Genomic DNA, 14,216 nt, shown 5'->3' on the forward strand with positions numbered 1-14,216 from the left:
GCTGGTGGAGAAGCACCCGCCGGAGGAGAAGCACCCGCCGGAGGAGAGGCTCCCGCTGGTGGAGAGAAGCCTGCTGGCGGCGAGGCTCCTGCTGGAGGTGAGGCACCCGCTGGCGGAGAAGCACCTGCTAATGGAGAGAAGCCTGCTGGAGGAGAATCATCCAACACTGGCGAAGCACCCACTAGTGGGGAAAAGCCTGCCGGCGCCGAAGCGAAGTCTGTGGGCGAAAACAAAGCTACTCAAGAGTCCGAGCAGTTCTCCGAAGAGTCTGGTATCAGCCTTGACAAGTCTGGCGAAGCTGCCAATCTCGGCGGAAACCTAGGCATCACAAAGGGCTCTGATGGTAGCAGCTCTGTTGGCGGCAAGAACGGTATCAACATTGGCGCTAGCGGATACTAAGCAACCGCTGCAGGCAACGACAAGGTGTGGATCATAGAGATGTATCTGTCCAGCTTCCTGACTGATACGTCTCGTCCTTCTCCTGCACATACTCGAGCAGCTGGAACGTCTCTTTCATGGTGTCGAGGCTGGTCATGTTTCGCATTGTTCAAGATTGCTGCCTTCTCTCACCCGGTCAATGGTAGTGCGGTGAGATAGTTTATAGTCCATCACTTGTACATACAAAAGAATGTTATTAGACGCACCTTCAAACTTTCGTCATGTTTTATTCTTAGGTGATGCCTCTGCTCATTTCACACCTCACCCAAAGGGTACGCAAGACTGATTTTGTACGTGTGAACGGTGAAAGGGGTGCACTATGTAGGCACGGGCCATGAGTCACTTATAGGGTAGTGGCGATTTGAGCCTGTTCCTGACGTCGACACCTCACAAACACCCTGGTTTCTACTGCCACTTCAGACGTCATGATTTTCACAAGTCCTAGCGACGTAAAGGACGATACCGAGACCTATCCTGAGCTGTCCAAAGAAGCTATCAAACATCCCACTCTGACCGAAAAGAAACAATCATCATCCTGGCTTGGGATGAATGGGTTACAGCTGGAGATCCAGTGCTTGAAAAGCGACATTGATACGCGCAATGCTTACATCCGGAGTCTCGAGCAAGACAATGCGAACGCTGCCTCTATAGCGTTAGAGAACCAAGAACTTCGCAAGAAGCTAGATGAGCGTACTAAGAACTTAGAGAACAAAGAAACCGAACTACGCACTCTTAGAAGTGGCATCGCTAGCTTGGCTGAAACAGCTGGAGAGGCATCCTCTATGCGCGTTCAAATGGAGACTTTCGAAGAATCCAACAAAAAATTGAGGGAGAGCATTGAGAAGCATACAGCCCAGGCCAACGACATTACTCGCCTCCAAGCTTCAGTCAGTGACCTGCAGACGAAGCTCAATGCTGAGGAGAACACCAACAAGCAACTCACTACAAAACTTTCCCAGAATGCGGATGCAATCAAAGACATCACTGGAGTATCCGACCTTCTACGATCACAGAACAAGAGCCTTGTGAGCAAGGTCAACGAAATCGAAAAGAAGTTCAATGCCGCAGAGAAAGCTCGAGATTTGTAAGTTTGTCGCGCAATCACTTCATTGAACTACGGCAAACTCTGCATCACTACCAACTATTTTGACTGATGACAACAACCCTTGCGATATCTACGACTTTATACGTTCTTTCGCACGTGTATATCTATTCTTCTTTCACTTCATTAACATGTCCATAGTCACGGCAAAGAACACACCAAGACACTCGAACTCTATAACGCGTCCAAGCAAGAGAACAACAAACTGAAGGAGGAAAAGCGAGTCATTGCCGAGAAGTTGTCTGCTCAGCTACGCGACTTGGGCTTTTTCGTTACAGAACTCGACCTTGTCGCAGAACAAATCCGTATCTACGTCTGCCCGCATAAAAGACTCGAAGCTATATACCCAGCAACGCCGAAAATCACACAGAAAAAGAGCGCGTGTATGGTGGCTGACGATATGTACAAGCAATGGAAGGATGAGAAAGAGTTTCTAAAGGAGTATGAGACGGTAAGACAGGACATATTGAACCATCATCGTGCACATGAGAAGGCGATGCATAAGAAGGGACATCGTCGCGAGAACATCAAGGCGGCGTTTGAGGATTTCGATAAGAAGAGGCGGCTTTGTATCAAGTATAAATAAGGCAGCAGAGGGACTTATAACAGGCCGGAGATATGTTGACTGCAGCATGAGTGAAGAGCACAGTTGGTAATATGGTCTGTAATACCCAAAACGATGTTCATACATCAGACACGTAATGCAAGTACGCATACGTACTTGAAATAGCTAAAAATCCATGGAACTCTCTACTCCACCATCTTCCCCCAAACATCCCCTCCATCTACTCCCCAAAATGACTTTCAACATGTCTCGCAACAGCCACCTCATCCCCCTCAAAAACCCCACAAACCGGACAAACCGCCGTCTCCCCTCCTCCTCTACTACCAGCATACCGTCTGTCCGCCTCCTCCAACGCCGCAAAATAACCTCCATCAACCTCCCCCCTCCTCCCCTCATCGTAGAAATACTCATCATTCTCCCGCACATCCCTCTCCATCCTACCCCCAACCATCCGACCACCACCTCTGACCACCTCCCCATCCCGTCCTAACCCCGCATCCGCACCTCCAACAAGCGCCTCCCCCCTCCCCCCCTCCGCTTCACTAACTAAACTCTGCACGCGGCCCACGCGGCCATCCCGCAGACGCACCTTGACGCCCCGTGGATGATCGCCGCGAGTTAGAATGTCAGCTACGATGCCGGAGACGCGGTGGCCGGTAGGTTGGTCTTGTTTGAGGATTAGAGAGACGGGGGTACCCGGGTGGATGGAGGCGTAGGGGGGCACGGGGGTGTATGCTTGGGATGGGCGGGCGCCGCGGGTGCCTCTGGAGTTGTTGGGTGGACCTCTTCCTCGGCCTCTTCCTCGGCCTCTGTTACCGCGCTCGGATGAGTCGCCTCGGGGTTGGCGGTTTGGGTGGCCCCTTCGTCCTGTTTGCATTGCTGGGTTGGATTTTTATTCTTATTTTTTGGTTTGAGGATGGAGTGGGCTGTCTGTTCTTTGAGAAAGCTTATCGATGAAGCAAAATCTCGCTCTGGAATTAAAGTTTTTATATTTCCTCTTTCTTTCTTTTTGTCTTTTTTCCCCTTTCTCTTCTTCGCGGAGTAACCTAAACTGTCGTTTGTTTAAAGTGGGCTCAATTTCATGTCTTCCAGTCGCTCTTTTCTTTTCTTTTCTTTTGCACTGAAAATCCCAATAGATAGTCGTAGCAGTGATATAAGTGCTATCCTAAACGAGCACGAAAGATCGCGTAATATGCCCCCCCTAGAACTGACTGGTAAATAGAAAAGCTTGCTTAAAGAGCCTCAATGGCAAGATGTCAAGGATGAATAAACTCGCTTTGAACATTTCAAGACTAGCGCTGATTACGTCATTTCTCCTTTGTAGAAACGATGCCTCTCAAAACATATCAGCACGTACTCTATCCACATTTCCTCAAGATTTTTTTCAGTGGCAGTTTGATTGCTTTCAAAATCATGGCAGCAGTGTGGTCCAAAACAATAAACTTATCTTCAGCTGGAATTTTTCGCTATGTAGGAATTCATCCTGGGATCTGTCAAAGAACCCCTCAAAAATATGTGAAAAACCATCTAGTCGCAAACGAAATACGCCAGGCAATGCAACGAACGCAACAGCTCCAAATACAGGAGAAGCGACACCAAGCGACCGTTGTGCGAACCTAGCGCTCGCGCGACTCCTGTACCCAACGCCATATATGAGAGATCTGCCAGAAATGTGTCGTGCCAAAGGGGTATACACATGAATCAAAGGTCGTCTCGGTGCATCCCAAAATACGTTTTGGGTCACCAAGAGCGACGAGTATTTCTCAGTCTTTAGAAAGGGAAACCACCGGGTGGTCCCCTGCTTCGGCCACCACCAGGCATGCCGCCCATACCACCAAAAGGACTGCCACCGCCGGAGCTAAAGTGGAAGCCGCCTCCGCCGCCCCGGCCACCTCCCATACCACCTCCCATGCCGCCAAACATTTGCATGACTGTGACTAATGTTAGCTCCGTGTCATTAAATGGATGCCATAGGGCTACTTACGAATTTCTGGATCGATACCACCGCCCATGCCTCCTCCCATGCCACCGCCACCAAACATGTCGGAGGGGTCGACAAGGTCGGCGCCGGAATCGTATCTCTCACGCTTCTGCGGGTCGCTCAGGGTCTCGTGTGCTTCTTGGATCTCCTTGAACCTGTCTGCGGCATCGGCATCATCGGGGTTCTTGTCAGGGTGGTGGATGATGGCCAACTTTCGGTAGGCCTTCTTGACTTCAGTCTCGGTTGCATCTTTTTGGATACCGAGAATCTTGTAGTAGTCTTTCCTCTTGCTCTTCTTGAGCTCCATCTCTGCATCGCGGATCTCCTTGGCAATACCCGGCTCCGATGGGTTTTCTTCGGCGATAGCCTTGAGATCGCGCAACGCCTCTTCCCAGTTTCCGCTCTCACCCAAAGCCTTCGCCTTGGTCTTCCGTGCCTTTGTGTAGCCTGGATCCAGTTCAAGTGCTTTCTCGCAGTCGGCAATTGCTTGCCTCCAGCTCTTTTGACGGGTGTGGCACAGGGCTCGGTTCTGCAGAATTTTTGAGTTTGTGTTCTTGTTTGCAGGGTCAACTTGGAGCGCTTGTGAATAAAGATCGATAGCCTCCTGGTATCTGCCAGACTTGAATGCAGCATTACCCTCTGATTTCATGCGATCCAGCTTTTGCACCATTCGCAGGTACTTGACTGCAGCCTTGAAGTCAGGGTCGCAGTTCAGTGCCTGTCGGAAATGCTGCAACGCCTTTTCATTCTCGCCCTGCACATAGAGAATACGACCACGAAGCACTAGGGCATCTGGGTCTTGATTGTTGTATCGTAGCAGAGACATGACAACGTTCTGTGCCTCTCCCAGCGCATTAGGGTTGTTCATCCGCAAGTGTGCTTCTCCCCGCATCAGCTGCCACTTTCTTGGTTTGTCCACACCAGCACCGAGGCCCTTCTCGGCCTCGTTGAGAGCATATATAACCATGGAACCTGAGCCTTCATTCCGTGAAGTCTCCTCTGCCATGCGTAGATGCTTCTGCATGGTCAGCGCAGGCTGTTTGTCCTTGGTGGAGGCACCAATCGAATCGTACACCTGCAAAGCCTCATCTGGGCGGCCCAGGCTGGTGTATACTCGACCTAATCGCAGCAGAATCTTCATGTTGTTGGGGTCGAGCTCGTCTGCCATCTTGCAGTCCTCCATGGCCTCGTAGAAGCGGTTCGCGGAAATGTAGGCGGCAGCGCGGTTAGAATAGTAGGTAGCATTCTTGGGGTCGGCCTCGATGGCTGTGGACTAGTTAGTCTGGGAGTCTACATGGTGTGTTGTGGCACAAGGCTGCAGGTGCCCGGCAGTGCTATGGGCAAAGCGAGTATTGCTAGTGTAACGACGCACCTTTGGAGTATTCCTCGATTGCCCTAGGATAGTCTTTGATCTTGAAGAACTTGTTGCCCGCGGCCTTGTACTCTTCAGCATCGATTGTCGGTGGCTGAGCGGGTGGTGTGGCGGCCTCAGGGGTGGCTGCATAGTTGGCGGTGGGTGGCGGCGGGCTCTTTGTGTATCTGTGTGGTGGGGGAGCGGGCCCATCAGGTACACCGTTGGTGCCGTTTGTCTTTGAGGCGTCTACGGCGGGACTCTGGGGTGCGGGAGAGGATGAGTGTTCCCTGTCCAGGTCCATGGGCTGAGGCGTGGGTTGGTCCATAGCGGCGGACATTTGGACTGAGAGACGCTGACGCTCCTCAGGCGGCAGATTCAGCGGGTGCGAGTCACGGTCGTATTTGGACGAACGCTTCGACGAGTAGGAGCTGGAGCGGCGGGAGGAGCGTTCCCTGTCCTTGACCTTTGAATGTGACTGTTTGTCGGGTGAAGCGGGAGGGACGTCGGAGCTGGTCTGCTGTGTGGGCCTATATTTTTTTGACGATTTAGCAAAGAGAGAGGGAAGAACCATGGGGGCGAAGTGCGGGCGAGTAGCGGCCTGGTGAGTGACTGGGTCGCTGGAATTTCAGTCGAGCGATGTTTGGAGAATCCAGGGTCGATGAAAATTGGAGCTGGGATTTGGCTCGTCCCGTTGCTAGAACGTTCCATTATCAGCGAGGATAATCCCGCTAGCACCGCTGCCACACTATCAAGCCGCAGCGGAACGTGCATGGGAAGGCTGGGGCGCGGGTCCCTCGGGCGGAGAGCCAATCCTCTGGGATATCCGTCCTGTCGCTGTCGCGGCTTTTTTCTTATTTTGATTTTGATATGCGTATGGTCAGACAGCGAAGGACACAAACGGACCTTGTCTGCTATATATATATATATATATATATTTATGCCGACATACAGTACACGGGATGGAAGAACAGAGGGAGCTCGCGTGCCTCTGGTGCTGGTGCTGGTGCTGGTCCTCCAGCTACCTTTGACGCTACCTTGCACCACAAAGCCATGGCCAAACGTTGTCGCGGCGAAACGAGACCAGTCCCTGAGGCAACGCAATCTGTGATGAGCGAGGCTGGGGTGCGCACTGTCAACAGATCGCCAACACCGTGCGCTTGGGGTGCGTGAGTTCGTCCACTCCCAACGCTCGCAACCCACCCCTTTGCATTGGCATGATGCGTTGGCTTTTTTGACAACCAGCCTACTCGTTTGTGTGCCAATGCAAAACGCTGCTTGCTTGCCTTTGCGTTGCTGGTGGCTACATGGCAAGGAGAGAGGGCTGGGCGGCGCGTCGGGCAATCATGTCAAGATAAACTCTATCCGGTGCGCTGCTGGGTCCAGACGAAGGGCGCGAAGTAGGCAGATGCTGGACGTGGATGCTCCGTAGCCTCACGCGTCAGCAGACTAGGTGGTAAGATGTGTCTGGCTCCATGGCCATTTCTATTGGCTGGTGCATTGACTGGTTCGCACGGTGGACCCCGCTCCGCCCCGAGCATACTTCACCACCGCCAACTCATAGAGAGTGTGTGTTGTTTGAACCGTAGTTAGTGTACTCGGTACAAAACCCAGGCGCGCCTCAGTTACAACAATCATCGCTTTCTACACATAGATACTACTAGTTCAACGTCCCGTGTGCTCACGCTAACCTCCGCCTCGCCTCTTTCGTCATTCTGCGCCGCCATCCCGCTCTCTTCCACGCACGTGCCATTAGGTACCAGCATCCCGGCATCACCTTCCACCATACCCAGCCAAGGCTTCTACCTACTCCACATCTCAAGAGAGCACACGCTCTTTGGCGCGATCCCGGGTGCCACCGTCTTCAGCGCCCCGAACGCCCCAAAGCCCGGATCCGCACCAGCACCATCGCCGAGGCCCTCGCCTCTAACCCGGTCCAGCAGCACGTATGACAGGCGGCGACCAGCGCCCAGTGGCCACTTCTGACCTTCGTCGACGTCTTTCCAGACCACGCAAACACCATCCAGCATCGACTGGCGAATCCGATCGTCTCATCATCACCATGGGTCTTTCGTACAACATTTACCTCAACTCGTCGCGCATCTACGGCTGTAAGAACTGCAAGACACACCTCTCCAACCACGACGACATCCTCAGCAGGGTCAGTGCACCCCAATATCTCGCTCTTGTGTCGGAAAAATAAAGCAAAATGCTAACATGTCGCCCGTAGAACTTCCGTGGCCAACATGGCAAGGCCTACCTGTTCGACAGCGTTGTCAACGTGACCGAGTCTGACCCCAACGAGCGCAACATGACTACCGGACGTCATATAGTCCGTGACATTCACTGCCGCCAGTGCAAGGAGACGGTCGGCTGGAAGTACGACAAGGCGTACGAGGCCAGCGAGAAGTACAAGGAGGGAAAATTCATTCTCGAGGCGGAGCTCTTATGCACCGTCACTTGAAGAGGCTACACTACACAGGGCTTGGCGTCTTGGATGGGCATTTGCGGAGTTTTGGATTGGATAAGGGCAACATGACTGGGTTTATACAGACGGTGGTTTGTTTGCATTTCGGTTTTATTTGATAGCTCTGACCGGCCGTCGCACGCCGGTCTTAAGTAGCATGTTGAACTCGCTAGCTTTGTTCCTCACTCCTGTATCGGCGTACTCGGGCGTGAGATCGGAAAGATGTGGAGTGATGCTTGCAGGCTTGCCACAGCGAGCCGAGGCCCGCCCTGCTGCACTCTGCGTCATGACGCCATCCCGGTGCTCCTTCACAGGAGGGGGCACTTTATTCCAACCTGGTCAAGCATAGCTACAACAGATACATGCATGGAATTCTGCAAACTATGTGCGTGCGAGCCTAGGTGCTGTGCCTTCATTGCTGGTGGCTGTTGCCCCGCCGAGGGATGAGGAACGACTGCGGGGTAAGTAGTAAGTAGCTAGTGAACATGCTCCCACTCCCGTCACGAACGCGTCTCCCGCACATCGGCCTTGCGTCCGAGCAGACACTTCATATGTAGGGCGTGAGCTCCACTTAGTTGCATTGTCTTACTTGCGCCTATAGTACATACTACACACAATTTTTCTTCACTGTTCCTCTTGTCTTTGACAATCATCAATTGCACGCACTGTACCTGCACTTCTTCCAAACACAGGATGAAAGCTGTCGTTTTCAAAGGACCGGGAAAGGTGGTGATTGAAGAGAGGCCTATCCCCAAGATCCGAGATGACAAGGACATAATTGTCAAGGTGGACAAGGTACAGTTTCGTCAGAGCGCCAGCGTGCATTGCTAACCCCCTAGCAGACGGCGTTGTGCGGGAGGTATGCTTGCACACACACACTCTCTCACATGATAGCACGGACTGTTTCTGACTAGGAAAACAGCGAACTACATGTCTTCAGGGGTCACCAGCCATCAGGAACCGAATTTGTCATGGGCCATGAGTTCACTGGATATGTGCATGAGGTAGGCGCATCGGTCAAAAACCACAAGGTCGGCGACCAGGTGGTCACGCCCTTCACAACGTCATGTGGAGAGTGCTTCTACTGCAGCCATGGGTACTCATCGCGATGCACCAAGAGCCAACTGTTTGGATCTGTTGGCCTCGACGGCGCTCAGGCCGAGTACGTGCGAGTCCCACTTGCTGATTCGACAGCTGTCAAAGCTCCACCAGGGATCAAGGACGAAGTCTTGGTTTTGATGGCGGACATCTTCCCTACTGGCATGTTTGCAGCAAAGAATGGATTCCAGTATTCCAGCCCGGAAGAGATCAAAGATAGCGTCGTTGTCCTTATTGGATGTGGGCCTGTCGCTCTCTGTGCGCTGTGCAACATCACCGACTACAAGCCCAAGCACATTCTCGCTGTGGACTCTGTGCCCTCTCGGCTCGAGCTCGCCAGGTCGCTCGGCGCCGAGCCGTGGAATTTCCAGACGGACCGTGAGGGACTCAACAAACGCGTCAAGGAGCTCACCGAAGGCCGCGGTGCTGACATTGTGATTGAAGTCGTTGGACTGTCGCCCGCTCTGCGTATGGGCTACGAACTGATCCGGCCGTGGGGTGTCATCAGTTCCGTTGGTGTCCACAACGGCGAGATTCCGTGGACTGGAAACGAAGCTTACAACAAGAATGTTAGGGTTCAAATGGGCCGCTGTCCCGTAAGGAGCGTGTTTGAGGAGGCAATGGAGAGTCTCAAGAGACATCAAGATAAGCTCGGGTGAGTGCAAACGCTTTCATTACAGGCAGCATGGCATGTCAGCTTACACGAATAGATTCATGGCGGACAAGATCATGCCGCTGAGCGAGGCGGTGGAGGGTTACGATTTGTTTGACAAGATGAAGGTGCAGAAGGTTGTGTTTGAAGCCCAAAAGTAGGAGGCGTAGGATTGGATGTAGTGTAGTGTAGTGTAGTGTAGTGTAGTGTGATGTAGTGTAGTAGCATATATATGTGCATGTAGTATGTACTTGGACGTGCTCCGAGGAGGTCGACAGGCACAATGGTCCTCTTGAGAGGGGAAAATAACAAAAGGCGGGCCAATGGGGTACTCGTGGCTTAGAAAGCAAGCGTGGCGGGCCAATGCTGTGATGGTGCATAGCAGTGCTAGCTGCATCGCCGTGGGGACCAGGATGGCAGCGAGGCGGGCTCGTGCACGCGGGGTCTATTCTGTGTTTGCGGATGGGGCGGCGCGCGAGGATGGTCGACGAACAGGCTGGTGCATTCACGCCTGCATCCAATGCCCTCGCCTCGTGCTGCCCTCGTAGAACACAATGCTGCCTGCTGTGCGAGGACGGCGGCTGCATCTCAAAAGAAGCGCAGCTGCTCCCTCTGCCTGCCCTCTTCTTGAATGCGGCAAGGCGTGCCCCTTCTCGCTAAGAGGAGCTTCAACCTGCCTGCCGCCCGAATATTGCGCTCTGCCTCCAGACCTGTGTCCCTCCCACTCCCTCTGCTTGCCTCGCCCCATTGTGTGTCTGTAAAACCCCCCCAACACTGGCACCATCACCATTACCACACCTCTCTTCTCTCCCCTCTCCGCCCTCTCTCCCTCTCTGTCCCTCTCCGCTCCCCTCAGCCCACCCTTGTTCTTCTTCCATCTGTCCCGTCGGCCGTTCCGCACCGACCACCTCTCTCACCCCCGCCACTTCCGTAGTCGCCTGTGAGTACATACAGCTGCTCCCATGTCCACTTCCACACACGATCCCAAGCACAACCACTGACACTCGATCCTACAGCCTGACCTCCCTTCTTCCCGTCCCTCTCCCTCCCCACCCCCTCTCCCCCCTCCTCTCACGTCCTACCGCCCTCCTTGCGACTTACCCTCTTCGCCTGTGAGTGTTGCGACGTTGCGCCAGTCGCGAAACTGCGTCACTAAACTGCGTCACTGACGACTGCACCAGCACTTTCTCCCGGCCATCCCGCAACATGTCCACCGAAGAGCCTCAGCCCGGTCCCGGCCAAGACGCCACCCGTGTTGCCGATCAACTCGACCGCCTCAACATGGATGGCGAGGGTGAAGTAGTCCCACGCACCGAAGAAGAGTATGCTGAGGCGCAGCTCACCTTGCGAGCCATTGTTTCGTCCAAGGAAGCTGGTGTCATCATAGGCAAGGCTGGCAAGAATGTCGCCGACCTACGCGATGAGACTGGTGTCCGCGCCGGTGTCAGCAAGGTTGTCCAAGGTGTTCACGACCGCGTCCTCTCCGTTACTGGCAGTCTCTCTGGCATATCAAAGGCATATGGTTTGGCTGCCAAGGGCCTGCTCGAGGGCGCACCTGCCATGGGCATGGGCGGCGTCATTCGCACTGATGGCACTCATCGTACGTACAAATGCTGTGCTCTGGCACCAAGGTAACGGGTGCATGAAAATGCCAAGCTAACTTTTTCAGCTATCCGCCTCCTCATCTCGCACAACCAGATGGGCACTATCATTGGTCGCCAGGGTCTGAAGATCAAGCAGATCCAGGATGCCTCTGGTGTCCGCATGGTTGCTCAGAAAGAGATGCTCCCCCAGTCGACGGAGCGCATTGTCGAGGTCCAAGGATCTCCTGCCGGCATTGAGAAGGCTGTGTGGGAAATCGGCAAGTGTCTCATTGATGACCATGAGCGTGGCTACGGTACTGTCCTCTACAATCCTGCTGTTAGGGTCCAGCCCGGCGTGGGTCCCGGTCCCGCGGCGAATGGTGGCAGCGCACCCGCCAGTGGTATGGGCGGCGGACGCTCGTACAACCGCACTGGCCATGGCGCTGACTTTAGTGACTCGCCGCCTGCCTTTTCTCGACGGTCCGGTTCGGATGCTGCCAGCAGGCCACCGCCCCCTACGCACACGGAAGACGGCGAGGAGATGCAGACGCAGAACATTAGCATTCCGTCCGACATGGTCGGTTGCATCATTGGGCGCGGCGGCAGCAAGATCAGCGAGATTCGAAAGACTTCGAACGCTCGCATCTCGATTGCTAAAGCTCCCCACGATGACACTGGCGAGCGCATGTTCACCATCACCGGTAGTGCCAGTGCTAACGAGAAGGCCCTGTACCTCCTGTACGAGAACCTCGAGGCTGAAAAGATGCGCCGCAGTCAGACTCAGGAGTAAAGGGCTACGCTAGCACATCCCTCCACATTGGACACGATTGTGGGTGGTGTTGCCTCCACGCCACCCATTGAAACTGGCGAGTTTACTGGGAGGCCATACAGCTGCTACATTTTATTGCTGGTCCTTCACGTTCGACAGCCAGGTGTACTTGTCATTCCCTAATGAAGGCCCACCGACATGAGATCCAAAAGCATGAGCTTGATTAGTTTCTTACTTGCTGTTAAATGATGGATACCACGGATTGTTTGGGGGCATTGTTTTAACTTTTTTTATTGTCGAGAGAGAGCGAGAGATCGATATCCAGGTGCACGCTGAGCGGTTCACGAATGTCATGACGTTATGGCCTTTGATATCCGGATCGCGCATGTGCTCATGGGTAGCAGCGCTAGTATCCATTTTGTGGTTTTTCTGGCGAAGAAGAGCTGGAGCTGATATGAGTTTAGTCTCACGACGTCGAGCTCTATGGCGGCACTCGAATGTACTTTCCCTAATCACTCCCTCACCACCATCCCCCTGCTCCACCCCGTCCCTCGTACCGATACCTACTAGATACAATCAATCAAATATATTATGTCGGCATGTGAGATGTCTTGGTGTTTGGAAATGATGATTTCTTGTAGCCAAGGGGCAGTGGTCCCAAGTATAGATGGAGGAGATGAGTTGGCCTCTGCACAAGAGGCACGGCGAGGCTGCGAACGGCTGGACCCTCGCTGGTCGACTAGTGCATGTACGTCATGGTCTCACGCTTTGACACGAAGCACAGGACGCAAGTGCCGTTGGCCCCCCCCCCCCCTCTCGCTAACAGCTCAACCAGCGTCGGACCACTGCGGGTGGTGCACAACCATCCAACACATCGACAGCCTCGAGACTGCTGGCTACGGCGCGATGTCGACCGGACGAGTGTTGCTGGAGGCGCGGCAGCCCTCTGATGCGGTGAGGTTCGGCAGCGGAGCTCGCTTATCCTGCTGTGCTTGCCAGGTTTGGTAGTGCCAGGGATCGCCCAGAATGCCGGAGATTGGTAGACTAGAGAGCACCGCACAGCTTTGACGCCCGACCGATTTCCGAGGCTGGGATGGCAGCTGTCTTTTCATGAGCTATGCTGTTCTAGGAAGGGGTGCATAGTGGTTAAAGATGATTCTTCTTGACCGCACATTCCCTCTTTTCCCTCCCCGTCTCTGCACCTTGACAGACTTTTTTGCCCGTCACTCACACTGCACCAAACCACCCATACCAGTCACATCAGTACTATACCACCACCTGGACTAGAGACAAGACTCAAGAAACAACATCCTACCACCGGCACACTCTGACAGGATGGCGCCCGTTCAGACACAAACCATGACATCCCACCAGTTCGACAACCCAGTCACAGTCATCCGAGCCTCTGGACGGATATCCAAACCACCAGCGCGCTCCACGCGCACACAAAACAAGGCGCTCCTGTCACATTCGCCGCAGATTCCCACGGCACACCCAGACATCAACATCACATTACTCCGCAACAAGCTGCTCCTGCAATGCCGGAGATACCTACCCTCGGACCTCCTTCATGAAGCACTGGCAGACGGCATCTACTCGCGTGCCACGCACTGGATCACGCCGTGCTCGAGCGCTGCATCCAAATTTGGCAAGCGGAAGAGATACTACGTGCTTGACTCGTCAACATTCACGTTCCAGTCTCTTGGCAGCGCATGGGAGGCGCGGATCCTGTCGGGTGGCAGCCAGCCCATTGACGCTGGCAACGGGGTTGTCATCTTTGTCAAGGAGAGAAAGGAGTGGGACGCCTTCATGGCGGGGTACAGAAGGCAAGGAAAGCGAGCGGGGCAGTTGATGAAGCTCAAGCAAAAAGACACAGAGAGAGGGTGGCGAGACGCGTGGAAGCGAAAATGCGGTATGGAAGAGGGCGGGGGAAAAGAAGTGAATGCCGGGCCCATGTGGGTGCTGGTCAAGAGCGCTGTTGCGAAGATTATCAAAGGCGAGGCCTGAGACAAGCAACAGGAGCGGGAGGAGGAGGTGAAGATCAAGTGCGGCAGCTTATGGCAGAATGAGGCGGAGAGGGCGAGGTGCGTGGGCGGCGGGGTGGGGAGGGAGAGCGGTTAGCATCATCAGCAGGCCGGAAGCAAAGGGCTAGGCCTCGGCGTTTTTCTCTTTGCATCATTCTTAGCGACCATTTTTTTAGACACGACCAT

General features: G+C 54.0%; 7 protein-coding genes across 7 annotated transcripts in view; 5 read left to right on the forward strand and 2 right to left on the reverse strand.

The window, feature by feature from the left end:
• COCMIDRAFT_33194 (uncharacterized protein) overlaps nucleotides 1-399 on the forward strand; it is a gene marked incomplete at both ends in the record, with an annotated part of 1,073 nt that extends 674 nt beyond the window's left edge. The window contains 2 exons of the mRNA XM_007685884.1: nucleotides 14-174; nucleotides 253-399. Coding sequence (XP_007684074.1) covers nucleotides 14-174; nucleotides 253-399 — 308 coding nt within the window. The remainder of the gene's footprint in view (nucleotides 1-13; nucleotides 175-252) is intronic.
• Nucleotides 400-2,325: 1,926 nt separating this feature from the next.
• Nucleotides 2,326-2,982, reverse strand: COCMIDRAFT_22927 (uncharacterized protein; the record flags this gene model as incomplete). The annotated part of the gene is made up of 1 exon (XM_007685866.1): nucleotides 2,326-2,982. One exon carries the CDS (start codon nucleotides 2,980-2,982, stop codon nucleotides 2,326-2,328), a length of 657 nt encoding a protein of 218 aa, XP_007684056.1.
• An 893-nt stretch (nucleotides 2,983-3,875) lies between these two features.
• On the reverse strand, nucleotides 3,876-6,011 carry COCMIDRAFT_84822 (uncharacterized protein; the record flags this gene model as incomplete). The annotated part of the gene is made up of 3 exons (XM_007685908.1): nucleotides 3,876-4,036; nucleotides 4,090-5,352; nucleotides 5,459-6,011. The coding sequence occupies 3 exons, from the start codon at nucleotides 6,009-6,011 to the stop codon at nucleotides 3,876-3,878; spliced, it is 1,977 nt and encodes a 658-aa protein (XP_007684098.1).
• Nucleotides 6,012-7,385: 1,374 nt separating this feature from the next.
• Nucleotides 7,386-7,901, forward strand: COCMIDRAFT_33198 (uncharacterized protein; the record flags this gene model as incomplete). Its single annotated transcript, XM_007685885.1, has 2 exons — nucleotides 7,386-7,598; nucleotides 7,668-7,901. The coding sequence occupies 2 exons, from the start codon at nucleotides 7,386-7,388 to the stop codon at nucleotides 7,899-7,901; spliced, it is 447 nt and encodes a 148-aa protein (XP_007684075.1).
• A 696-nt stretch (nucleotides 7,902-8,597) lies between these two features.
• Nucleotides 8,598-9,815, forward strand: COCMIDRAFT_84722 (uncharacterized protein; the record flags this gene model as incomplete). Its single annotated transcript, XM_007685909.1, has 4 exons — nucleotides 8,598-8,699; nucleotides 8,747-8,763; nucleotides 8,827-9,657; nucleotides 9,713-9,815. 4 exons carry the CDS (start codon nucleotides 8,598-8,600, stop codon nucleotides 9,813-9,815), a joined length of 1,053 nt encoding a protein of 350 aa, XP_007684099.1.
• Nucleotides 9,816-10,860: 1,045 nt separating this feature from the next.
• Nucleotides 10,861-12,027, forward strand: COCMIDRAFT_84701 (uncharacterized protein; the record flags this gene model as incomplete). The annotated part of the gene is made up of 2 exons (XM_007685910.1): nucleotides 10,861-11,254; nucleotides 11,324-12,027. 2 exons carry the CDS (start codon nucleotides 10,861-10,863, stop codon nucleotides 12,025-12,027), a joined length of 1,098 nt encoding a protein of 365 aa, XP_007684100.1.
• A 1,314-nt stretch (nucleotides 12,028-13,341) lies between these two features.
• Nucleotides 13,342-14,013, forward strand: COCMIDRAFT_22931 (uncharacterized protein; the record flags this gene model as incomplete). Its single annotated transcript, XM_007685867.1, has 1 exon — nucleotides 13,342-14,013. The coding sequence occupies one exon, from the start codon at nucleotides 13,342-13,344 to the stop codon at nucleotides 14,011-14,013; it is 672 nt and encodes a 223-aa protein (XP_007684057.1).
• Between the last annotated feature and the right edge of the window lie 203 nt (nucleotides 14,014-14,216).

The sequence above is a fragment of the Bipolaris oryzae genome (genome assembly GCF_000523455.1).
Source record: "Bipolaris oryzae ATCC 44560 unplaced genomic scaffold scaffold_14, whole genome shotgun sequence".
Lineage (NCBI taxonomy): Eukaryota > Fungi > Ascomycota > Dothideomycetes > Pleosporales > Pleosporaceae > Bipolaris > Bipolaris oryzae.